The 27,547-nt window shown below is 42.6% G+C and overlaps 1 protein-coding gene across 2 annotated transcripts in view; it reads right to left on the reverse strand.

Annotated features, from left to right (window-relative positions):
• anln (anillin, actin binding protein) overlaps positions 1-27,547 on the reverse strand; it is a 111,866-nt gene that overhangs the window by 17,186 nt on the left and 67,133 nt on the right. For both annotated transcript variants that reach the window (XM_070880601.1, XM_070880600.1), the window contains exons 15-22: positions 26,042-26,168; positions 25,417-25,465; positions 25,273-25,329; positions 22,228-22,263; positions 20,155-20,176; positions 18,842-18,954; positions 5,121-5,207; positions 378-485 (exon numbers count right to left, since the gene is read on the reverse strand). In XM_070880601.1, the coding sequence (XP_070736702.1) occupies positions 378-485; positions 5,121-5,207; positions 18,842-18,954; positions 20,155-20,176; positions 22,228-22,263; positions 25,273-25,329; positions 25,417-25,465; positions 26,042-26,168 (599 nt within the window). The remainder of the gene's footprint in view (positions 1-377; positions 486-5,120; positions 5,208-18,841; positions 18,955-20,154; positions 20,177-22,227; positions 22,264-25,272; positions 25,330-25,416; positions 25,466-26,041; positions 26,169-27,547) is intronic.

The following is a 27,547-nucleotide window of genomic DNA, read 5'->3' on the forward strand; positions in this document are numbered from 1 at the left end:
TTTACAGATGAGACTCGGCACAAAAGGAGTGTAAAGACTTGGAAATGCCGTGCAGCCAGGCATTTAAGCCTCCTTTGTTTAGAATGTCAAGCTATTAGCCTTCCCATTCCCATTCAACATTTAACACACAAAAAGTTTACCTCCTCCCTTGCTAACAACATCCAGGATCAGAAGCTGTCTCTGATGCTTACGCATTTACAGGTTGGGCATTTCAAGCACAAATAAGATATGTAATGTATGCATTGCAAGAAAACTTAACAAAATTATATTTGGAGATAAGCACCAACAGCAAAAGGATATTTGAATTCCATTGCTGATAATTAACTTCAGTTGTTATTTTATAACATTGCAGTGATAGCTCTTGTATGACTACAAACCTTGCATTTTTCATCATCTGGATAGGTCCAGTACGAGATGCAGTTCCCTGATAAGACACACCAGCGTCGGTGCCAAGCTCCAAAGCCACTGACATCATCAAACATGGTCTGCAAGGAAAAGAAACGCATTCAATTGGTCAGAAGTAAGGAAGTTCTATCACCACCCATGTAACATTGGATAAGCTGTGGAAGCATGCATTTATGACTTTGTCTACATAGAAACATAGAAAATAGGTGCAGGAGTAGGCCATTCGGCCCTTCGAGCCTGCACCACCATTCAATATGATCATGGCTGATCATTCACCTCAATGCCCCTTTCCTGCTTTCTCTCCATACCCCTTGATCCCTTTAGCCATAAGGGCCATATCTAACTCTCTCTTGAATATATCCAATGAACTGGCATCAACGACTCTCTGCGGCAGGGAATTCCACAGGTTAATAACTCTGAGTGAAGAAGTTCCTCCTCATCTCAGTCCTAAATGGCCTACCCCTTATTCTAAGACTGTGTCCCCTGGTTCTGGACTTCCCCAACATCGGGAACATTCTTCCCGCATCTAACCTGTCCCGTCCCGTCAGAATCTTACACGTTTCTGTGAGATCCCCTCTCATCCTTCTAAACTCCACTGTATAAAGGTCCAGTTGATCCAGTCTCTCCTCATATGACAGTCCAGCCATCCCTGGAATCAGCCTGGTGAACCTTCGCTACACTCCCTCAATAGCAAGAACGCCCTTCCTCAGATTAGGAGACCAAAACTGAACACAATATTCCAGTTGAGGCCTCACCAAGGTCCTGTACAATTGCAGTAAGACCTCCCTGCTCCTATACTCAAATCCCCTAGCTATGAAGGCCAACATGCCATTTGCTTTCTTCACCGCCTGCTGCGCCTGCATGCCAACTTTCAATGACTGATGAACCATGACACCCAAGTCTCGTTGCACTTCCCCTTTTCCTAATCTGCCACCATTCAGATAATACTCTGCCCTCGTGTTTCTGCCACCAAAGTGGATAACCTCACATTTATCCATATTGTACTGCATCTACCATGCATTTGCCCACTCACCCAACCTGTCCAAATCACCCTGCAGCCTCTTAGCATCCTCCTCACAGCTCACACCACTACCCAGCTTAGTGTCATCTGCAAACTTGGAGATATTACACTCAATTCCTTCATCCAAATCATTAATGTATAATGTAAAGAGCTGGGGTCCCAGCAGAGCCCTGCGGCACTCCACTAGTCACTGCCTCCCATTCCGAAAAGGACCCATTTATCCCGACTCTCTACTTCCTGTCTGCCAACCAATTCTCTATCCATGTCAGTACATTACCCCCAATACCATGTGCTTTGATTTTGCACACCAATCTCTTATGTGGGACCTTGTCAATGCCTTTTGAAAGTCCAAATACACCACATCCACTGGTTCTCCCTTGTCCACGTTACGTTACATCCTCAAAAAATTCCAGAAGATTTGTCAAGCATGATTTCCCTTTCACAAATCCATGCTGACTTGGACTGATCCTGTCACTGCTCTCCAAATGTGCTGTTATTTTATCTTTAATAATTGATTCCAACATTTTCCCCACTACTGATGTCAGACTAACCGGTCGATAATTACCCGTTTTCTCTCTCTCTCCTTTTTTAAAAAGGGGTGTTACATTTGCTACCCTCCAGTCCATAGGAACTGATCCAGAGTCGATAGACTGTTGGAAAATGATCACCAATGCATCCACTATTTCTAGGGCCACCTCCTTAAGAGCCAGCTACTCAAGGAAAAAGACAACTCTACTATCCAGGTCACTTCCAAAGTCTCCATCTTAATTCTATTCTGATCATTGCATACTTGCATCACACATTTTGCTATTAATATGCTATACTTTACATCTTGGCAGTAAATTTTCATTGGCCATTTGGTTCCCCATTTGTTTTCCAATTTGCATAACAGATCTAAATCCTCCTAGCTACCTTCCTATTTCAGATTCAGGAAGCTTGCAATTGATTTCAGCAACCACGACATTTACGTAAAATGAGTCAGACACAACACTCCCTCCCCCACACTCCAATTTTAACACTACATTTGAACATTTCCAGTCAGCTATCTTTTAACTGATGTTTTATCCAGTCCTGCTTAAGGTGGCACCTTGATTGCCACCTCAGCAGACCTATCCTTGGCAGAGAGTTGGGGGGGCGGCGGGGGGGGGAAAGAGAGGTTAAGCTTTTGGCTTCCTTTCTGTCTATGGGGAAAAAAAGACAGGAACAATAAGACTGACATGGAGGTCTTATTTTCCAGAGGTAGTGCTGGACAATTCAGCGATGCCAACTTGTAAAGTGAGATAAACTCACTTCAAAAAGGAAAAGCTTGTGTAGTTTATTTTAATGTTACAACGAACAGTAGAAAATAGGCAAATCGCGCTGTGAAAATTATGTTCCGTTCATTCATATGTTATATGTTTATAATCGGCTTTGGCTCATTAGAGTGCTCATCAATCCACCTTCTGAAAGATTGGATAAAACCCACGGGTACCTGCAAGATCACAGTACCTTGTACACACAAACGGTCTTATAATTATGATTCCCAGGATACGTTATCGATTTTTAAAATATTAAACAGGACAGGCACACTGCAAATCGTAAGAGACACAAAGTCCACTTATGGGAATGAGCAGTGACACGGAACTTTAAAGAATATCTAGTGCAGACTCGAAATTGGTAATTGGAAGGAAAGAGACTTTCATACATCATTGACAACTCCCCTCAGATATGCTCCAGAGATCGGAAAGGATGACATAATGTTGTTGAATTCTTCAAGAGCTGGAGCAAAAATCTCTATTCTTGGGTCGGGTGGGGGGTCTCCAAACAACTGAAAGGAGCCAGGCCATTCTACAACTGAAAGGATGAAAAATTTGATGGAGGAATTGAGTTTGCATTCAGGGCTAAAGCAGATCATTTCCTCCTCAATCTTCCAGAATGCACTGGCTGAAGAGCCAAGTAAACGATCTTCAAGTTCAAAAGCTTGCAGTGGTACTCAGAGGTAATGGGCATCAAGTATGGTGATCAGATATAAAGGGTCCAAACCTTTATATCTGATTACCTGAACGTTGGCAGCAGTGGGCGGGAGCTCCCAATCTCGGCAGCAAATGCAATTCTCGCCAAAGTGCCGACGAGAATTGAATCGGACCGTGATTGGGGGGGGGGGGGGGGAAAGACACGCATTAAAAATAAAAATTTACACAAAAAAAAACACCGGAAAACCTTCAGGGGACCCCATCCACCTGAATCACTGTAAAAATAAATAAATAAATAAATATATAAATATAAAAGTTTACTAACTTCTTTTTGCAGGTCTTCATACTTACTGTTGGGGTTAGAGCTGCCTCCACACAGCGGTCCTTCCCCCTGCTGCCGCCAACTTTCGCCCGGAGCAACTGGCAGCTCGGCGGGCGGGAGAACACTTACGCATTGCGCGTAAGCGGGCGATTCCCAGCGGTCCTCCCCTCCTGCCGGCGGGAGGCCTTCACGAAACTGGCACCGAGGAGAGACCGCCCAAAAAACCCGGTAGCAGCAGGCAGTGAGTGCACCAAGTTCGGGGCGCCATAGTTTCGAATACATTCAACGCAGTGTTTAAAGCTCAAATCTGACTCAGTTGCCTCCTTTCTAATTAAAAAAAATCTCATACAAACACAAAAGGGAATTCCAATCTTTTCAAATGGTGTGGTAAATGAACAGGGAGTGCACAGTGACGGAGTGGACTGTCTTCAGATTATGTTTTTATATTAAGCAGGAGAAAGATAGTCATGTAGGTGATGTGATTTATATACTGAAAAATAATTCCCACTCCCCAAAATTCATGGGCAACCAAGTTTATTCCTGTGCAATGTAAAGAATAAAGAATATTTGATATTCAGCGTTGGTTGAACTAAATTGGAGGCAATATGAAGACGGTTGAGAATATCAGTGGATTCAGAAGAGCAAATTGTCTCTAAAGTACTATGTGTAGCCATCAGGATAATTACCTGTATTTAATTCCAGGGTTCTCATTGATCTGTAACCACATTATTTAATATTCCACTAGATGGTGCGATTAGATTAATTACAGTATGAAGAATTTTTGAAATTGAAATAAATGATGGGCGATAGTCCAATACTAACACAGAAAAAAAGTCTAAGTCAAATTCTATCCACTAAACAGGACATAAACTATCCAGCCATACCATGCAATGATCATCAGGGAGCTTTTGTAGCAACTTGGCCAATAGGTCAATTTGGCTCAATGGAAACACTCTTTCCTTGGAGTCAGAGGGTCACAGGTACCAGTCCCACTCCAGAGACTGTGCCAGTCCAGTGCATTACTGAGGGGCCGCTGTACTGTTAGAGCTGCCATCTTCTGAATGAGATGTTAAACCGAGCTCCCGTCTGCCTTCTCAGGTGGATGTAAAAGATCCCATGGGATTCTACAAAGAAGAGCAGGACATTCTCCCAGTGTCCTGGCCAAGATGTATCCTTCAACCAAAACCTGTACTACCAAAACAGATTAACTGGTGGATCATTCATCTCACTGTTGTTCGTGACTATACTTCAAAATAAGTAACTGGCTGTGAAACAGTTGTGCTGTCCTAAGGTAACCAAATTCAAGCTCGTTTTTTTAAACTTCCTTTTCAAATAAATCATTAGTTCCTCAAAGCAAAGAGCAATCAGCAGGAATTGTTTCTAATCAGAACCTCTACTGTGATAATCAAAGAAAACTTACCAAAAATCCACGTTCCTCAATTGTGGAATCAACCTGGCACTGCAGTTTTACGTAAATGTGACCTTCAAGAGGAGACAAGAATGGAACCTGCAAAGAACCAAAAGACGTGCATATTACATTTTGGTTATTGCTTTTAATCAGTATTCTCACTTGATTCAGTTTATTATGGATACAAACACAACACATCAGTCTGTTATTTTATTTTCCAGAATAGAATTGCGACCTTACGGCTACCCGAAGGCGATAATGCCGTCTACAAAAACGTGAAGAAAAAGTCAGTAACAAAACACAAAAAATTTACCATTTAGCACGGTTTCATAAATATTAACTTCCCTGAAGGAGGTTAATAGCCACTGACTACCACTAAAATATGCACATATTCCAACACCACTAAGGGCCCATGTGATATTACAAACAAAGACTTCACAAAAAGACAGTACCAAGGCTTCATTCATCCTATGGTTATTATGTTGCACATTTGATGTTCACAAGGCAGAACAGGGATTGAGCTGGTTACGAAAATGGAACAATTCATTTGCAAATCCAGCTGCATCATAGTTATGCCAAACACTCCACATCCGATCATACGAGTTAGCACAGCTGTGTCATTGTATTTATCACAAGATTTCTATTTTGTGGGTTCCCAAGTTACTAACCTCCTTACATGATTCTTTACTTTGATATTTAGACAGTGCACTGCACACTTTGTTAACCTTGCAGAAATTTCTTCTCCAGGTCCTTAAAAAGCAAATTAAAGCTACACAAAAAAGTTGGCAAATTTCTAATTTTCTGGCCAAACAATGAAACAGACTATTTATACCATAATGTTAAAAAGCAACACCAAGTGCAAAGTTCAATGCTAATATGATTTCAGGTAAATCAAACATTGAAACATAGAAAATAGGTGCAGGTGTAGGCCATTTGGCCCTTCGAGCCTGCACCACCATTCAATAAGATCATGGCTGATCTTTCACCTCGGTACCCCTTTCCTGCTTTCTCTCCATACCCCTTGATCCATTTAACCATAAGGGCCGCATCTAACTCCCTCTTGAATATATCCAACGGACTAGCATCAACAACTGTCTGCGGTAGGGGTTATCAAATTTACATTTTGGATCAATTAGGTCAGGTGAAACGAAGGAGATTTGGGGCTTCACAAATAGTATTTGTTATAATGAATCTTGTTTTGATGCTTCAAAGCAGCATTAGTGATCCCTGATTCTGCACTTTCAACAACAAGAATAAATAATTATGCTATCGAGTAAACACAGCCCTGCAAAAAAGTTACTATTGTGCACAGATGGAAACACTTCAATTGAGCACTTGAAGAATCTGTGCTGTGGAAACAGCAGTAGTAAGGCAATTACATAAAATAGAGCAGTGAATCAGGTGACTGATTGTATAACCATTACAAGTACATGGACAGAGTGTAAACTACTCCCAAGTATAGGATATACAATGGTCTTGTCGTATCGAGTATTCATTCAACAATCCCACCCCCACCCCCAGCTTGAAGTTGAAAAAGCTTTTACCACAGTGATTGGCCACCTAATCATATCTGCTATTCTCACTCAGCCTCGATATGCAAAAACTACAGCTTTAAACAAGAGCCCAGATACTTTGTAATTAAATTTTTTCTTCAATTACTCAAGTTTAATGTCATCATACAATGTATTCCTTTTTAGCAAGTCACCTGTTCCAGACATTTAAAAGCATATGCTAAAACTCACTCTTTCATTAAATACATTAAAGCAATAGCATGAGATGCAACAAGCAGTAAAAGCTGCTCTGACCTTCCCCTCTCTGACCCCGAATGATCAATCCTCAGCAAAGGCCTGAGCTTCATCCCTTTACGCCACCACCTCAATGAATTTCTTTTTCCATCGCTTTCATCTCCACGCCCACTTCTTTGGCCAGGACTCCAACCCCACCACAGTAGACCCTTTCTCTCGTTTTCAGAATTATCGTTGTCTGGACTCCTCCCACTGGCCTCTTACCCTCGATCTTTTCATTGGAACTGCCGGCGTGACATCATCCATCTCAATTTCTCTGCTCCTCTCACTCATTCCAACCTACCTCCCTCTGAACTTGCAGCACTCAGTGTAAAGTCCTTACACAATACCACAAATCCACACGAGGCACATTCTATGGACAAGGTCACTCCATGATCTGAACCTTTATTCACAGGCCCAAGAAGTGATGTCCCTGCGTGGTACCTCCCTTTATATACCTGGATGACCAGGTGAGGAGTGTCTCCCACAAGTTCGCCCCGTGGTCAAGGTGTGCATTTCTTACGTATATACAGTATTGCTGTGTTGTTACATAAATGTTACATACATGACATCACCTCCCCCTCAACATCTTATTGGGATCATAGGTTAAGTCTCTCGGGTGGTCTGCGCTCTCTTGTGGAGCGCCGCAGTTGGGGCTCTGGTTGTTGAGCCTTGGTATGCGTGTCTGTCACCTGAGGTGATTCCGGCCCATCTGGGCTGACCGCAGGGACTGTGCATGCTGCTGAATGTTCTTGTTGCTCATTCACTGGCTGTGGCGTGAATACCATCTCATGATCTTCCTCAGGTTCCTCAGTGTCCATGCTGAACCTTTTTTTTTTTACACTTGGTCCAGATGCTTGCGGCGTATCTGCCCATTGTTAAGTTTAACCACTGTGACCCTATTCCCCTCTTTGTCGATTACAGTACCCTCAAGTCATTTGGTCCCCAAAGCGTGATTGAGAACAAATACGGGGTAATCAATTTCTATACATCTCCCCCTTGAATTTTGGTCATGGTACTCGTTTTGGGACTGGCGCTTGCCCTCAACAATGTCGGACAGGATTGGATGAATGAGGGACAGCTGAGTTTTGAGTGTTCGTTTCATGAGTAGCTCCGCGAGCGGGACCCCCGTGAGCTAATGCGGTCGAGACCTATAGGCCAGCAGGAGGCGCGATAGGCGGCATTGAAGGGTGGGTCCTTGAATCCGGAACATGCCTTGTTTTATGATTTGGACCGCACGTTCCGCCTGGCCATTGGAGGCCGGCTTGAACGGTGCTGTCCTGACATGGTTAATGCCATTACCCGACATGAACTCCCGGAATTTGTAGCTTGTGAATCATGGGCCATTATCGCTACCAAGCCGTGGGTCGCAAAGACCGCATGCAGACTCTCCACCGTGGTGGATGTCGTGCACGAATTCAAAATGATGCACTCGATCCATTACGAGTACGCATCAATCACAATGAGAAACATTTTTCCCATGAACGGGCCCACGTAGTCTACATGAATACGTGATCATGGCCTGGTGGGCCAGGGCCACGGGCTGAGCGGGGCCTCCCTGGGCACATGCCATGCACCTGCGAACACAGTTTCCAGGTCTGAATCAATTCCTGGCCACCACACGTAACCGGGCAATGGCCTTCATCAGCACGATGCCTGGGTGCTCGCTGTGGAGTTCCCTGATGAATGCTTCCCTGCCCCTCTGGGGCATGACTACCCGGCTGCCCCATAGCAGGCAGTCGGCTTGGATGGAGAGCTCGTCCATCCGTCTGTGAAACGGTCTGACCTCCTCAGGGCATGCTCAGTGTGCGGGTGCCCAATCCCCAGTCAGGACACATTTCTTAATCAAGGATAGGATGGGATCTCTGTTGGTCCAGATTTTGATCTGGCGGGCTGTGATGGGGGAGCTTGCGCTGTCGGGGGAGCCTGCGCTGTCAAAGGCATCAACGGCCACGACCATCTCAGCGCTTTGCTCCGCTGCCCCCTCAGTGGTGGCCAGTGGAAGCCTGCTGAGCGCGTCAGCGCAGTTTTCGGTGCTGGGCCAGTGCCGGATGGTGCAGTCATACGCAGCGAGCGCGATAGCCCATCGCTGTATGCGAGCGCGAGAGCCCATCACTGTATGCGAGCTGACGCATTGACATTGACAGCCTTGCTGTCTGACAACCCGGTTGATAGTGGCCTTGTATTCGCCACAGATCCTGACCAAGCCATCCGCTTTTTGGATGGGAACGATGGGGCTCGCCCAGTCACTAAATTCAACGGGCGAGATGATGCCCTCTCTCAGCAAACGGTCCAATTCGCTCTCAATTTTCTCCCGCATCACATACGGCACAGCTCTGGCTTTGTGGTGCACTGGTCTGGCGTCCAGGGTGATGCGTATCACTACTTTGGTACCTTTGAACGTCCCGACGCCAGGTTGAAATAGTGATTCAAATTGCTGTAGGACCCGTGAGCGTGAACTTCGCTCCACAGATGACATGGCGAGCATCCCCTCCCATTTCCAGTTCATCTCAGCTAACCAGCTCCTCCCCAACAGTGCGGGACCATTGCCCGGGATAATCCAAAGCGGCAGCCGGTTCACCGATCCATTGTGTGTGACCACCAACATTGCACTGGAATGATTTCTTTGGTGTACGTCCGTAATTGCATCTCAATGCGTTCCAGTTTGGGTCTGCTGGCTTTGAGCGGCCACAGCTTTTCGAATTGTTGAACACTCATGAGTGACTGGCTGGCCCCCGTGTCCAGCTCCATGCGTACAGGGATGCCGTTTAATAGGACTTTCATCATCATGGGTGGCGTTTTGGTATATGAGCTGTGAATGTTTGCCACATGAACCCGCTGACCTTCAGCATCCACTGATTTGCCCAAAGCGTCATCCTGCCTCGCAGACCCCTCATCTGATTCATCCAGGCTTTCTGCACATTCTGGCTATATGGCCAGTGAGGTTACAATTTCTGCAGACGAACTGTTGAAACCTGCAAACCCTGGCAGCATGTCTGCCCCCACACCTCCAGCATGAACTGAGATTCCCATTGTTGTGAACAAAAGAGCTGTTGCAAGGCATTCCTCGCTGATTGTCCCTTTGACTGCTCTTGTGCACCCTGTTAGTGGGTGTCAATGGCCCCATCCTGGGCCGCACTGTCCACTGGAGGGGCGTAAATGTCCGTTCAGCCTGCCATCGTCTCTGTTGGAGACTTACTCTTGGGTCTATTGCTGCCTGGGGTGCGTCGAACTGCCCTTGCCTGCCTGCGGGGTTCTGTGTCGCGTTTATGATCTTGACTCCCTGATCCATCGCCACGTTGGAGGCAGAATTGCGCGCGTATATTATCTCGAGTTCCTCCTCCCACACCATAAAAGTCTGAGCCATCAACGCCGCCGCTTCCAAGGTCAAGTCCTTGGTCTCAATTAGCTTTCTGAAAATCCCAGCATGACCGATGCCCTCAATAAAGAAATCCCTAGCATTCTCCCCCCTGCAGGCGTCTGTGAACTTAGAGGCTGGCCAAGCTCCTGAGGTCCACAATGACATCCGGTGTGCTCTGTTATTCCCAATGGCGGTGGACATAGAATCCGTGTCAGGCCACGTGTACGCTGCTCGCCGGTTTGAAGTGCTCACCGATTAGTTTGCTGAGCTCTTCAAAGGTTTTGTCCGCCGGCTTCTCAGGTGCTAGCAGGTCTTTCATGAGCTCGTAAGTCTTAGGTCCACAGCTGGTCAGCAGATGAGCTCTTCGCTTGTCAGCCGCTGCATCTCCCAGCCAGTCCTTCATTACAAAACTCTGCTGAAGCCTCTCAATGAAATCGTCCCAGTCCTCACCAACACAGTACCGTTCATCTGTGCTGGCGGTGGCCATTCTCGTGGGTCATTGATTCCCGTTTCTCATCGCCAATGTAAAGTCCTTGCACAATACCACAAATCCACATGAGGCACATTCTATGGACAAGGTCTGAACCTTTATTCACAGGACAAGGTCTGAACCTTTATTCACAGGACCAAGAAGTGATGACTCTGCATGGGACCTCCCTTTATATACCTGGATGACCAGGTGAGGAGTGTCTCCCCCACAAGTTCACCCTCTGTGGTCAATGTGTGCATTTCTTACGTATATACAGTATTGTTACATACATGACACTCAGTTCCCTCAGAACCAACCCTAACATTGTCATTAAATCTGCTGACAAGGGCGGCATTGTTGTTTTGTGGGCCGACCTCAACCTTGAGGAGGCTGAACGACAACTCTCGAACACCTCCTCCTACCTCCCTCAGACCATGACCCCACTACCGAACATCAAGCCATCGTTTTCAAGACCGTCACTGACCTCATCTCCTCTAAGATCTTCACCCCATGGCCGCAAACCTCATAGTCCCTCAACCCCACACAGCCCGCTTCTACATCCTTCCCAAGATCCACAAACAGGGAACTACAGACCAGTTAGCCTGACATCAGTAGTAGGGAAAATGCTAAAATCTATTATTAAGGATGTGGTAACATGGCACTCAGAAAAGAAGTAGTAGTTTGGGCAGAGTCAACACAGATTTATGAAAGGGAAATATGTTTGACAAATCTTATTTATTCTACTAGTTACAACCTCAATAAACTAAGAGGGTACCAGTGGATGTGGTATGTTGGGATTTTCAGAAGGCATTCGATAAGGTTATTAAACAAGAGGTTATTAAACAAAATTAGGGCTCATGGGGTTGGGGGTAATATACTAGCATGGATTGAGGATTGGTTAACGGACAGAAAACAGAGAGTAGGAATAAAAGGGTCATTTTCGGGTTGGCAGGCTGTAACTAGAGGGGTACCGCAAGGATCGATGCTTGGGCCTCAGCTATTCACAATATATATCAATGAGTTGGATGAGGGGACCAAATGTAATGGGCTGGAAATTCCAGTCTCCACGGGTGTGTACAGAGTGTCTACGGACCCAGGAAGGCATCGCAAAAGCCGGTTTTCAGCACACAATGCGCAAGCGTTGAAAACCAGCTTTTCTGATCTGTAAAGCTGGAGCTTGACAGATCCAACGCCTATCGGGTGCGAGGACATTTGCAAGGGCAAGATTTATCCATATCTTGCCCAGCAAATGTCCTCAAAATTCTTGCGCCTGATAAAAGCAGACGCATAGCCTACTTTTACAGGCGTAGGAGTTTAAAAACATACAAAGATATAATTAAATTTAAAAAACACATTTTTAAAAACCCTGCTCACTAAGTTACATTTATTTTTAACCATAATTTAAAAAATTTTAAAAACGAGGAAAAAAAATTATAGAAGATATTTATTAACTTTAATTTTAATTATGTGAGACGTGTTTATTTTTTTAAATTTTATGCGTTGTGTTTTTTTTCCCTCATTAATAGCAATGAGAACTTGTAGATACGGAGTTCTCATTGCTATTAATGAGAAAGGTGATTGGCTGAGCAGTCACACGTGACTGCACCTTCTGCATGGGAACCTGGAGGACGGGAGCACACTTCGCAGCACGGGTAGAGAAGGCCTCCCTAATGGAATCCCATGCTCCTTCCAGACTACCAGGTACTTTCGTAGAAATGTTTCAGGTCGGAAGCAATTGCCCGCGGGAAGCCTCCGACCAGAATTTCAGCCCCAATATATTATCCACGTTTGCTGATGACACAAAGCTAGGCGGAAATGCAAGTTGTGAGGAGGATGCAAGAGGCTTCAAGGGGATATGGACAGGCTGAGTCAGCAAGAACATGGCAAATAGAATATAATATGGAGAAATGTGAAGCTATCCACTTTGGTAGGAAAAAATAGAAAAGCAGAGTATTTTATTTAAATGGTGAGAGTTTGGGAAATGTTTTTTTTTTGTCGGCTGACTTTGTAGTCGGCCCAACAATGGCGGCCACTGGCCCGGCCAAAACCCTCTCTGATGGCCCAGTGGGTGCCAGGAAAGCAGCTGCAGAGTTTGAAGTAGAAGGATGTTGGGACACATTAGCGCAACACTGAGCATTGCGCCTCCGTCCCGTGGAGGTGAATTACACCTCTGATACCGCCCCACAGATTTTTTTGATTCAAAGACCCTATCTCTCCGGGCACTAAATTATTTAATTCGAATTTTGCGCCCCAAACCTGGCGCGGGGTGTGGGGGCGCGGGGTGTGGGAGCGCAGTCCCGCATTTCTGAACGCTTTGCTTCGGCTGCGGTCTGGAGATCGAAAGGGTTGAAAGTTGGAAGATTGAAGTTTGGATTAAAAAACCGAAGATTGGAAGTTTGGATCGAAACAGGCTGCCAGATGATATGGTGCCTTTTAGCCATTGAAATGAGTAGCTGGTCATTGTCTGTATGTTAAACGATGTTAAGTATTTGAGTATACCTTGTTACTAGAATAGTAATTCATGACTGTCTGTATTTGAGTACCTTGTTACTATTTGATGACATCTGTATGTTAAATAATCTGTTTTGTGTAAAGTAATTCAGAAAGCAGTTAGCCGTGATTGTCTAAATGCAAAGAAATAAGAGTTCAAAGGCTTTTTAGATATAAAAGAGATGGAACTGGCTTTTGTCACACACACACACACACGGACACCAGTGACATTGGAATCTCGAAAGATGCGTCTCTGCAGCCGCCGCAAAGGCACGGTGGGGAAGAGCCACAGTTTAAAGCCCTTCTGTCACGGTAAACCCAGGGGCTGGTATCAGTATAAAACTCCCCTCAGGCTGCAATGGTAAACCTTTTGTATACATAGAGCACCATGATCTGCAAACACCTATGAAGTGCCATGTATAATGCAAGTTCTGTTGCGTAATGCATGTTGGAAACAAATGTAACTGTACCCTCACTGTGTACCGTATAGTGACACATTTAATGTAACTTGATGAACGTACCACAATGTATCCTGGATTGTATGAATTGTACCTTGAAATGTAAAGTAAAGAAATGTATTGAACGGAACTGCGGTCAGCATCCAAATGTAATGTATGGATTTGCTGACCGCATCCAAATGTACTGAACTGCTTTCGAATGTATTGTGCAAATTTTTATATGAATAAAGTATATTTTGAAATAAAAAAAGTCACTGCAAGCAGAGAGTTTGTTTAGTATGAATGTCTAAATAAAAGACCCGATCCTGCCTTTACTACAACTGAGTGTGTGCGTAATTCAACGTTTAAAGCAACAAAGCGAAAAAGAGCAAGACAGCTGTTACAACTGGTCTCCTTACCTAAGGAAGGATATACTTATCATAGAGGGAGTGCAACAAAGATTCACCAGACTGATTTCTGGGATGGGAGTATTGTTCGAAGAGGAGAAATTGAGTAGACTAAGACTATAGTCTCTAGAGTTTAGAAGAATGAGAGGTGATCTCATTGAAACATACAAAATTCTTACAGGGCTCGACAGGTTAGATGCAGGGAGGATGTTTCCCTTGGCTGGGAAATCTAGAACCAGGGGCCACAGTCTCAGAATAAGGGGTCGGCCATTTAAGACCGAGATGAGGAAAAATTTCACTCAGATGGTTGCGAATCTTTGGAATTCTCTACTCCAGAGTGCTGTGGAGGCTGAGTCGTTGAGTATATTCAAGACAGAGATCGACAGATTTTTGGATATAAAGGGAACCAAGGGATATGGAGATAGTGCAGGCAAGTGGAGTTGAGGTAGAAGATCAACCATGATTTCATTGAATTGCGGAGCAGGCCCAAGGGGCCTACACCTGCTCCGTTTTCTTATGTTCTTATGCAGACTCAAATTTGCAGCCTGTTCTTGCTGCACAGAACTAATTTTTTCCCATTTTGACTCTATTTTTCTCTCCTTGTCCAGTCTCTTCCCACCTACATCCACAACTCTTCCGACTCCCTCCACCACTAACAGTTTCCAGTATCCTTAACCATCTCCATTTCACCATGGACATCTGATCCTTCTATACCATCATCCCCCATCAGCCTGAGGGGGCTCCGCTCTTCATTGAAGAGAGGTCCAACCAGTCCCCATCCACCCCTCCTCCTCCTGGCTGATCTTGTTCTCACATTAAACAACTTCTCCTTTGACTCCATACACTTCCTCCAAAAAGCTGTTACTGTAGGAATATACGTGGGTCCCAGCTGTGCATGCCTTTTCGTGGGATATGTGGAACATTCTTTGTTCCAGTCCTACTCAGGTCCTCTTCCTTGCCTCTTTTTCCGGTACATTGATGACTGAATCGGTGTAGTTTCTTGCTCTCGCCCTGAACTGGAAAATTTCATTCACTTTTGCTTTCAATTTACACTTTTCCCCACCTTCACATGGTCCATTTCAGACTCTTCCCTTCCCTTCCCCGACTGTCTCCATTTCTGGGGAATAGGCTATTGACAAACATCCACTTTAAGCCCAACTCCCTCAGCTAACTTGACTACACCCCACTTCCATTCTCCCAGTTTCTCTGTCTCCGTCGCATCTGTTCTGATGATGCCGCCTTTCATGCTCGTGCTTCCGACATGTCTTCCTTTTTCCTCAGCCGAGGAGTCCCCTCTACCATGGTTGAAAGGGCCCTCGTCCGTTCCATTTCTTGCACTTCTGCTCTCACCCCTTCTCCATCCTCCCAGAACCACCTCAAACTCCACCAGCCTCCACATTCAACAAATCAGCCTCCACCATTTCCAGCATGATCTCACCACTAAACATCTTCACCTCCCCTCCCCTCCCATTTCAGTATTCCGAAGGGACCTTTCCCTCCGTGACACCCTGGTCCACCCCTCATTCATCCCCAACACACTCCCGTGCAAGCACAGGAGATGCAACAGTTGCTCTTTTAGCTCCTCCCTTCCCACCATCCAGAGCCGCAAATACTCCTTCCAGGTGAAACACCGATTTACTTGCATTTCTAATTTAGTATATTGCATTTGCTGCTCATGATGCAGTCTCCTCTACATTGGGGAGACCAAATGCAGATTGGTTGCCCGATTTGCGGAACACCTCCGTTCAGTCTGTAAGCATGATCTTGAGCTTCCAGTCGCCTGTCACTTTAATTCTCTGCTCCACTCCCACTCTGACTTCTCTCCTTGGCCTCTTACACTGTTCCAACTAAGCTCAACATAAGCTCAAGGAACAGCACCTCATTTTTCGATGGGGCACTTTGCATCCTTCTGGACTCAACATAGAGTACAACAATTTCAGATCATAACCTCTGCCCCCACCCCCCTCCATTTTCTTCAGACGGCAGATATTGATGATTCAGCTATTCCCATTTACACCTCTTCTAGACCCATCTTTTGTTTCTTTATTTGTCCCATTACCATCTCCTTTTGCTTTGTACAACCATACCTTTTATCATTTAATCTCTCCTACCTTCCAACCGATCAAACATTCCCTTTTGTTCTTTCCTCCGCTCCTTCTGCATTGGCTTAAAACTTGTTATATCTTGAATTTTTACCAGTCACCACTTACGAACGGTCATTGACCCGAAACATTAACTCTGTTTCTCTCTCTCCCAAGACGCTACCTGACATGGAGTATTTCCAGCACTTTGTTTTTATTTCAGCTTTCCAGCATCCGCAGTATTTTGTTTTGATAAAAGCTGCATTATTGATTAGAAGGAATGAGCCATGCAGCATGCAAATGTCAGCAGACAAATTGACTGTGCTGACAAGTAATGATCCACGAAGACAAGCATAGCAACTTTTTCCTGGAACATATCGCCCAGAAACTACTTGTCCTGGTCATCAAATTTTATCGAGAAAATAGGAATACCAGCATCATTCACAAAAGCGAAAGCTTCTATATGCTGGTTGTGTTATTGTGCATAATAAAAGCAAGAGGTAAAACAAGGCATTGGCAAAACATTGCTCAAGATGTGGCAATATACATATATATTTTTTTTTTTAAATAGAATGCAAAAAGCTTAATTCAATAATTGCAAGTTAGAATAGGCCAATAAGACACTTTGCCAAGACCTATTAGATGGAGTATAATGTGGGAAAATGTAAGGTTATCCACTTTGGTAGGAAAAATAAAAAAGCAAATTATTATTTAAATAGAAAGAGGTTACTAAATGCTGTGGTATAGAGCAATCTGGGGGTTTTTGTACATGAAACACAAAAAGTAGGCATGCAGGTACAGCAAGTAATTAGGAAGGCACATGGAATGTTGGCCTTTATTACAAGGGGGATGGAGTATAAAAGTAGGGAAGTCTTGCTACAACTGTACAGGGCATTGATGGGATCACATCTGGAGTACTGCATACAGTTTTGGTCTCCTTATTTAAGGAGGGATATACTTTCATTGGAGACAGTTCAGAGAAGGTTCACTAGGATGATTCCTGAGATGAACGAGTTGTTTTACGAAGAAAGGTTGAGCAGGTTGGGCCTATACTCATTGGAGTTTAGAAGAATGAGAGGTGATTTTATTGAAACATAAGATTATGAGAGGGCTTGACAGGGTACATGCAGAGAGGATGTATCTAGAACTAGGGGACATCTAGAACTAGGGGACATAGTTTCAGAATAAGGGGTCGCCCATTTAAAAATGGAGATGAGGAATTTCTTCTCTCAGAAGGTCGTGAATCTTTGGAATTCTCTACCCCAGAGAGCTGTGGAGGCTGGGTCATTAAATATATTTAAGGTGTAGATAGACAGATTTTTGAACGATAAGGGAGTCAAGGGTTATGGGGAATGGGCAAGATAGTGGAGTTGAGGCCAAGATCAGATAAGCCATGTTCTTATTGAATGGCGGAGCAGGCTTGAGGGGCCAAATGGCCTACTCCTGCTCCTATTCCTTATGTTCTTCTACTCACCTGCACCTTGAATAATACTAAATGTACAGTTTACATCTAATCTGAGATTGATAGATTTTGTTAGGAAAGGGTAATAAAGGTTATGGAACCAAGATGGATAGATGGTGGCAAGATGCCTAGCAGCCATGATCTAATTGAGGGGCTGAATGGCCTACTCTTGTTCCTCCCTTCATATGTTTCTATGTCATTAGTTATAACACTTTGACGTAGGATACATTCTTAAAATATAGTATACATGGCCCAAATGGAGTTGAGGTACAGATCAGCCATGATCTAACTGAATGGCAGAACAGGTTTGAGGGGCTGAATGCCTACTCCTGTTCCTATATAATCTGTCAAGTCCAGATACTGTTTAGTTTAGACCATGACACCATCGAACAGGATGCCAGTGCTGCCAAAATAAAAACTATATGAAGTAAACACTCATGTTTGAACTTTATAACAATTGCTTAATGAAGCATTATGTTGAGAATGTATCCCGAACACTTATATAGGACAAATCTGGAAGGCATCAGCAAAGCACTTCAGTTCGTGAGGAAGGTGATCCAAGATATTTTAATAAAGTCACCTTTTCCTGGGGCTTTGTACCTCACTTCAGACTCTACAGCTCAGTTACCTCAGCGTAGCTTGTTCTTAAAAAAATAATCCACAAAAATACAAGATTTGTATGGTTGGCAGGTGCATCGGCCAAATATGTCTTGGTAATGGTGTACTGTGATCCCAACCAAATAAATTTGGTGTCAGAACCTATAATGCAGAAATGTTGTGACTGGTAGCATAATGAACTACAATTCAACGAATAATTGAAAACTAAATGAAAAAAATTCCTATCAGTAAGTATCTGCAGAGTGTAAACTGTCTTAATCGTGTAGTTTTAATTAAATATACAAATCATGTCATAACTCTAATCAAATATTGCTTGCAATTATAACCATTTCAGGTTTAATGCTTTTAAACTTAGTTTTATTTTTAGAAAGAGAAATGTGCATCCAAAGACATGCTACTGAACAGAAAATAAACTTCCCTGAACAATGTAATCTCAAATTTAGCTCTCAGAATTAAACACACCAGAGATTCAATAGATAGGAAAAGCATTGAAGGCACCTTTATGATTGAAGCATTTTCACAGAATATCACAAAACATTTTAAACAAAGGTGACACTTGATCTGCTAAAACTATACACGGTCAGACAGAAGATTAATCGGACTAAAGTACTCCAGTCTGCTAACCTTATCTAGTTGAAATTTTGCATTTCCTACAGAAGCGAGTGAGAACTTGTGGGATCCAACCATAGTGAAATTACTGGTGCGCACTGCATTGGGGCCTCCAGGACTTGCCAAAGCTACAAATGAAAACAGAACATTGAGAAATACTGACAGAATTTTTTTTTTCTAGTCACCTTCAGAAAATTACTAGTGAAGGACAGCGGGTGGGCAGGGCAGGGACAATCGTGTGCCCTGGCTCCACATGAATGTAAACAAAAAAAAAAAGACTAAACTTACCTTTTTGGTGGCTGCCCTGGATAGGCCAAATCCACACCTGGAAAACCTGAATGGAGCAAGCTCAATGCATATTCAAAGGGGCTTAACACCTCTTTTAGGCAGCGTCCCCCAGAGACACCTGAATTCGTCCACGGCCAATGTGGTATTGGGTGTTTTTCAGGCGTCCTTGGAGCACAGGGCATAATCCTGTGAAATCGGTAAATTTCTGGAAAACAGGCGCAACGATGACCTATTTCTTCCCTAGTTCAAATGCCTCCCTGCTGATGTCAAAAAAGTATGTGCAGTGACACTCCAAGTTTCAGACAACAGAATAGCTTCAAGTGCATCATTCGTTCATAGGCAGTCCCTCGGAATTGAGGAAGATTTGCTTCTACTCTAAAAGCGAGTTCTCAGGTAGCTGTACAGACAAATGTGGGAACCACAGTCCCTGCCACAGGTGGGGCAGACAGTGGTCGAAGGAAAGGGTGGGTGGGGAGCCTGGCCCGCCGCATGCTCGCTCCGCGCTTGATTTCTGCATGCTCTCGGCGACGAGACTCAAAGTGCTCGGTGCTCTTCCTCCACTTTGGGCGGTCTCTACGAATACAAGCCTATCAAGGCTTAAAAGATGTGAGACTTGCACTGGTACTGATCATGCAAACGCATATTCATACTCAGTTTTTGGATGCATGAACGAAACCAAAACAAAAGTAAATTCCAGAGGAATCAGTCCATCCTACAAGTGAAAATGAACTGCCAACATCATGAATACAAAATTTATTTTTAAGATAAGCCCATCCAAGAGTTCAGATTTTTTTTTTAATAAACATCAACTAAAGTATGCAGGAGCTCATGTGTTCAGTACCAAATTAAAGCTATTAAGTTGCTCCGATAGCATATATCCGTAGAAAAATGTTGGCAGTGTTTTCAGCTAGCATGGAGAAAAAGATAAAATTGAGAAATGTATTCACATTGGAGACCGTGATTTGGGTCAGTCAGGGTATTTTAGCACAAGAGACAACTACAAGATACCTCAGCTAATATTAAGATAGCATTCAACTTACCTGGCATATGCAAGTTGCTTTTCTGTTTGGAATGAAGAGAGAGATCAATATTTAACATTAAATTTTATTCATACGATCTATTTACAGAAAACTTAAAATACTGAATCTAAAATCACAATTAAGTACAGTGCAATCTATATAAATGTTCTAATCATTTAATTAAATTAAAATACAACTGCAGTAAAAGGAAATGTTCAGTTTTTAAATTTTTAAAAAGTAATTTCAATTCGTTAGTCCTCCCTAGACCTTACACCATTCCCAAACAAGAGAACAGCCAAGTACCCTATTCACAGGCCTCTTTCTACTCCTCCTGAACAGATAGTTGGGATTTACAATCAGACGTTTCACTAATTAATTCAGGCATTCTGAAACTTCAGCGTTCGGCATCCCCAGCGATCCCTACATCACACACGTAACATACACACATGCAATCTCACTCAATCTGGAGCTCCTTCCCTACACTCCCCAAGCAACAGGATCTGTAGTCTTTCTTCCATGGCTTCGCTCACTTTCCTTTTGGTGACAAAAGCAAATGGAAGAAAAGAAAGATTTTGTTTGAGACAAGGCAAGAGGTGCTTCAGAAGAGTGAATCACAAAAGATCACAGTATGGTGTCAAAGAAACCAGCACATCAGGGTGGAATAGGAACCATGCCAAAACAGAGGAAGAGAGTACAGTAAAATTTCCTGGAAAGACATGCTCATCACGAGGTGGTTGAGGATGCCTGCTCAGAAAACAAACCTCAATGAGGCACTCTTCCTGTACTTTTCATAATTCTCAATGTGAATTTGAGAAGGATTTTATAGATTAGGTCTGTCACATTGCAGTTAGACTTTTCTAGGGGTGAGTTTTCTTTAATTATTTTCTTAGTGTCAGCTGCAGCTCAGTGAGTGGCACACTCGCCTCGGAGTCAGAAGGTTGTGGGTTCAAGTCCCACTCCAAGGGCTTGAGCACATAAATCTAGGCTGACACTCCAGCGCTGTGCTAAGGGAATGCTGCACTGTCAGAGGTGCCGTCTTTCGGATGAGTTGTTAAACCGAGGCCTTGTCTGCTCTCTCAGATGGACATAAACGATCCCTTGGCACTATTTCGAAGAAGAACAGGGGCGTTATCCCTGGTGTCCTGGCCAATATTTATCCCTCAAATCAATATAACAAAAACAGTTTATCTGGTCATTATCACATTGCTGTTTGTGGGAGCTTGCTGTACGCACATTGGCTGCCACGTTTCCCATATTACAACAATGACTATACTCCAAAAGTATTTCATTGGCTGTAAAGCACTTTGAGGTGTCCCGGGATCGTGAAAGACTTATATAAATGTAAGTTTTTTTTCTCTTTATTCTTTCTTAAATTTTCCTTTTATAGAAAAGTCTACAATGACCGAGTCATATGATAGCTTCTCCCTACAATTAGATCATGATGCTTTATCCTGGTTGAATGTTAACAATTCTCCTGTAATATAGGGACGTGCCCATTCATGTCCTTATACTACAGGAGAAATGCTAAAGTTCAACCAGGCATAGAATGCAAGTCCATAATTAACAGGCCACTCAAGATAGTTGTATTGAAGGATAGAACATAAAGGTCCAGTTGAGGGGAGAAGCCATCATCTGACTGTTCCTGTGGATGTTAAAGATTCCATAGCTCTATTTAAAAAAAGCAATGCTCTCTCAGCGTCTCAGTCAACATTCCTCCTTTAAACAAGTCCACCAATATAACCTCAGATTGATTGATCATTTATCTCATTGCTCATTATGGAACATTGACAGTTACAACACTACAGGTAATTAAATGCTTGAAATACTGGGAGATGTATCGAACCGCTAAACTTGCATTTCAAATTGTAGCATGTTATAGTACAGACACAAAATATTCAGGACCATACATTTCAGAGACACAAATTCAGTGATAAATTATTCCATTCACGGCTATTATTGAAATGAGATGATCATGGTGTCACTTTTACTGGAGGGCATAAAAACTTGTAAATCTCAACAAAAATGTACACCATTGGTAGCATATTATTTAATGCAACATTATATATGCTGTGGTAACATACTCATTTAACTCACTGTGATTGAAGTCAATAGTCTCTTTGGAGTAATGGCCTAAGAAAGAATAAATAATTTTGTTATTGAAACAGGCAATCATGTAGGTTAAAATTATTCTCCTGTAACCACGATAGCATCCGAGGTGTCTAACAATATGAACATTTCTGTTGTTAGTGCAAAACGTTTTGTTAAAATGTTATTTTTCATCTTTCAGAAGGGACAGGGAAAGTGATGGACCTTCTTCCAGTGTGCAATATCCCGCAATTAGAGATTAAATGTTACACCTTGGCGCACTAACCCATACAGCAGTGCAGGTTTCCCTATTCACAGGAGACTAAATCTGCTTATGGAAACTGCCTTCTAGTCATGGACACTGCCTTCTAGTCATGGACATAATGTTGAGGGGAAAAGTGCTGCTCTAACTCGGATATCTGCATTATATCCGGGTTAGAGCAGCACTGTTTGATTCAGTTTCTGCTTTCCATTATAAACAATGCAACTTGTATTACAGCACAAATTTTCAGAAGTGCCAGATGCAATTCCCAATTCCTTTTGCTCTCGCTATAGACCCTAGAGCCAAAAAGACATCCACGATCTAACTGACTGGCCAAAGCCCCATTTCCTCTGTTCCAACAGCATTTATTTAACCTAGGGCTGTCAAGCGATGAAAGAAATTTTCTGGATTAAACTCCCAACTAAAAATGTTCAATCCAGTTGATCTTGGTTTTAATTGCATATTGGTACTGCTGTCACCAGCATATTTTACAAGCCAGCTTTACTATTAGTTTCTGATTGCCATGTTGGTTATACTGCTGTCTGTTTTGCCTGTGTGCCAATATGTCACCCTTGTCTTTACTGTTACCATGGGGTGATTTGTCTGCCATGACAAAGATGGTTTATAACCTGGATAAATTAGTACAAGGTGCATTGGTGGTTATACATGTTAGAATTAGCAGCATAGTACACAGATGGTCAGAGGTACTCAAAAATCTCTTACTTTTCAAGTCACTCCCAACCTTTAATAAAGGTAATGAGTTGCTTACTAAAATGTTCAGTCTAACTGAGTGAATGGCATCCTGCTCGACCTTGAACTCTGCTGCCAAATGGTTGAAGCGTTTCTGTTCTTGTCCTGCAGCCTCCTCTCAGACTATTTCTCCCAGTATTCCATTCCCACCTACACCTGCTTAGTCTTCTCCCGGGCTTTTCCTCCCATTATCCTGTTCTTGCCCTTGCTCTGATCCCTCCTCTCTAAAGCTTCCCCTTCCAATATCTCGTTCCCACCTTCGCCCTGCTCCATCCTCCCCACACGTGCAGTGTCGTAAAATTACTGCCACAGGTTTGCCCTCCAGCTGCCTGGAGTGGTACGATTAAAATCAGGCACAGATGTGCAACCGACCATTCTTGCATATAGTTATGCTGATAAGAGTTAGACGAGGAAATATGAGAGGAGGCTCAAATGGAGCATAAACATCAGCATGGACTGATTGGGCCGAATGGCCTGTTTCTGTGCTGTATATTCTATGCAATAGCACTTAAGCAAGGCAGTTTGAAATTGTGACATTTGTACAAAACTTTAGTTAATAACAATAACCTAGCAGTCAAATATTGGTAATCGACCAGTATTGCAAAACCTCTGGACAAAACTGTCTTGCTTGAGCGTCACTCTCAGCTGAACTAAGCCCTGTCCTCAACAAACACCCGGACATGCACATTTTGTAAAGGATGAGACTTAAGAGTTAATAGCCTTGCTTATTTTTCTTCCCAATTCCCCATAACTATCCCAGGGATACCTAGGCCAATTTGCAATGTTCCACAACCAGAGACCACAGATTGATCTCAAAATATTAAGTTCAAAGACATGCTATTTATTGGTAAGTAAAACAACTCTGCTACCTGCACTCAGGAGGAAAAGGATTAAGGGGTATCAGGAGTCTTTGGCCAGTCAGTTTGATAAGAACCATGGTTTTTGACTTTTTAATCTTGATGCTCACCTCCCATATCATAAATAGGGCAATTTAAATCAGACGAGGAGGCAGAGTTCACTTTATGATGAATCAAACACATTTACAATTCTTGTGCAGAACCCATCAACACCGTGATGTGTAAATTGCACCCATTCATTCACTTCACATGAAATGCATTTCTGGAACAAATCCAATACATCTTCAAATTTGGGCCAGTCAGAAATTAAGGGATATCAGGGTTGGTTATTGGAGTGTGAGCACAGAAGGTGAATGAATATTGTTATACTGAAAATGTGAATCATACCAAAGAGCAAATCAGTTCTCGAAAGTAATGAAATACTCCCAGATGAAGTGCAGACATTTTGCACAGTAACTACAAAAAGAAAATATATTTAGCCATTTGGTCGTTCTTAGAATGAAAAACTGTAGAACAACTAGCAAAGTTTCAAAGCCTACAATCGGGTTTCAAGAACAAGTCACTTGAAGGGAAGGGAAGAGACTACACAAAAACTAAAAATGACTTCTTCGCATTAGCCTATGTCAAACCATAAAGGTGTAGAGATCTAAATATTATACTGCTGGAAAATATATATTGTACATAAAATCTGAGCAAAATCTCTCACTGACCTAGAGCATTTCATTAGGAAACATAAACCAGTATCAGAAAAATCAGAATGTTTGTGTCTTTTTTCTAGAAAAAGCATATTTTAATTGTAGTGTTTTAACGACAGCTTCAATTTTTCCTTACTTCCTCACTTTAATATTTTGTGCTGTCACAATGCGTCTGTACAAACTCATGGTGTGACCAATTGATTAGATATGTTTTAAAACGTTGGATCAATTTCATGATGTGGTGGGAATAGGAAAGAAGACCCTCAAGTATTGCATACCACACCAAAGTCTTGGCTCTTTCAAGTTATTTTGTTTCTTTTCCACATTCAGCCAAGTCTCAATGTGGTGATTTGATCTAATTTTATCCTCAGTTAAATTGCACTGGGTAACTTTACATACAACCACTCCCCATCAACCTACTGTAGCAATATTAAAGATGGATTATAAAATCATTCAAGAAACACCATTTAATCTGAAACTTGCCCTTTACCTTAGATTTATTAGGTTTCTTCTTCTTGTCCATAGTACTGCTCTCCCGGTTCAGTGCCTAAAAATAAAAATGACAATATTATCGCGAGATAACATGCTGAAAAGACAGCATTGTACCTGTGGAATAATTTTATTGCATACTTACTAGATTATAAACTTCTATTTCAATTTCAAAATCATTCGAAACATCTTGCCTAAAATTTAAAAAAAGCAAAAGTTTAAGAATATTTTCTCCATGTAAAGAGGCAAAATTAATGTCCAGCTTTTGCAAACACGAAACTGATAAAACTATAGCACTACAGCACTCCCTCAGTATTGCACTGATGTGTTAGCCTAGCTGATGTGCTAAAGTTCTGGAGCGGAGCTTGAACAGACGACCTTTCGACTCAAGAGGGGAGAGTGCATTTGTTTCACTGCTTTTCAGATCCTTATTGGTATGAACTAACAGTTAATAGGATCAAAGCCCTTCATCACAACTACTAGAGCAAGTGATTACAGGATGAAAACAAATGAGTACTATGGTTTGGCAATTAACCAATAAAAAGTATAATGTAAGCCAGCTATACAAGTAACACAGTTTCTTTGATTTAAAAAAGTATAACTTTGAACTGGTCATTTTGTTCAGGGATGCATGCTGTCCTACATACAGGTTACCTGGTAATGTGAAAGCAAATGAGTTGCTAACAATGCGCAAAATAGTTTGGAGTCAGGCTGCAAATATGCAAGTTGAAAGTAGCCTTTTGAATATTGTTGCCACATTTGTTACTTACAGTGTAAATTTTGTGGGGAAACTAATAGCATCGCCACTGAGCGCATTCTGGGTGGAAGCCAGAGGCGTGGCCACCATATTTAAAGCTCCTGCTTTAATCAACACAAAGAAATAACAGCTGGTAGCATCTGTAAGAGATAAATAATGCAATGAGCCATATGCGTAATTTAAAAAAGACTGGTGTAAAAGTAGTTTTACTATATTCTCCTTTCAACTGAATAATTATGTTAGCAATAAAGATTCGGTATTTACAATATGACTTATTTAACAGATAGATAGACCCGACAAGTAACTCGCATATAACTGATTAAAAGATGGTATTATAAAGCTAGATGCAGCACAGACATAACATAAGAATTAGGAGCAGGGCTTTTGGCCCCTTGAGCCTGCTCCGCCATTCAATAAGATTATGGCTGATCTCCTACCTCAACTCTACTTTCCTGCACTGTCCCCATATCCCTTGATTCCCTTAATATCCAAAAATGTATCGATCTCTTCTGTGAATATTCTCAAAGACTGAGCCTTCACAGCCCTCTGGGGTAGAGAATTCCAAAGATTCACCACCCTCTGAGTGAAAACATTTCTCCTCATCTCAGTCCTAAATGGCCGACCCCTTATTCTGAGACTTTGACCCCTGGTTCTAGACTCCACAGCCAGACGAAACATCCTTCCTGCATCTACCCTGTCAAGCCCTGTAAGAATTTTGTATAGGCCTAGTTGACTCAATCTCTCTCCCCATCCCAGGAATCAGTCTGGTGAACCTTCGTTCACTTCCTCTATGGCAAGTATATCCTTCCTTGGGTAAGGAGACCAAAGCTGTACACAATACTCCAGGTGCACTCTCACTAGGGCCCTATATAATTGTAGTAAGATGTCTTTACTCATACTTGTAATAAAGGCCAACATATCATTTGCTTTTTTAATTGCTTGCTGTACCTGCATATTAACTTTCAGTGACTCATATACAATGACACCCAGGTCCCCTGAACACCAACATTTTCCAATCTCTCACCATTTAAAAAATACTCTGCTTTTCTATTTTTCCTACCAAAGCGGATAACTTCACATTTCTCCATATGTTGGGCCTAATTTTGGCCATGACTTGCATCAATTTTTTTGGAGTAAGTTGTTTTTTCTGATGCAAGTTAAAAAATCCCATTTTCCCCAATAAACTTGCTCCAGAGTAACTTAGTTAAGTATGATTTTTTTTTGTTCAGTTTTTTTTCCCCCAAAGTGGGGCGTTCCCAGACACTTACGCCAGTTTTGGCCATTTATGCCACTTTAGCCAGCTAACACTTACACCAAATCGACTTAGGTCAGCGTATGTGGCCAGTTCTGAAAAAAGTGGGCAGTTAAGAAATCGGCACAGGTAAGTAAGGACTTGCATTCAAGCACCAAACATTCCAAATAAAAGTTAAAATAACTAAATAAAAATAAAGAGCTCAGGTAAACAATTGATTAACAATTAAATATTTGAAGTAAATCCTATCTTGGGCAGGGGAAGACA

Source organism: Pristiophorus japonicus, chromosome 5 (genome assembly GCF_044704955.1).
Source record: "Pristiophorus japonicus isolate sPriJap1 chromosome 5, sPriJap1.hap1, whole genome shotgun sequence".
NCBI lineage: Eukaryota > Metazoa > Chordata > Chondrichthyes > Pristiophoridae > Pristiophorus > Pristiophorus japonicus.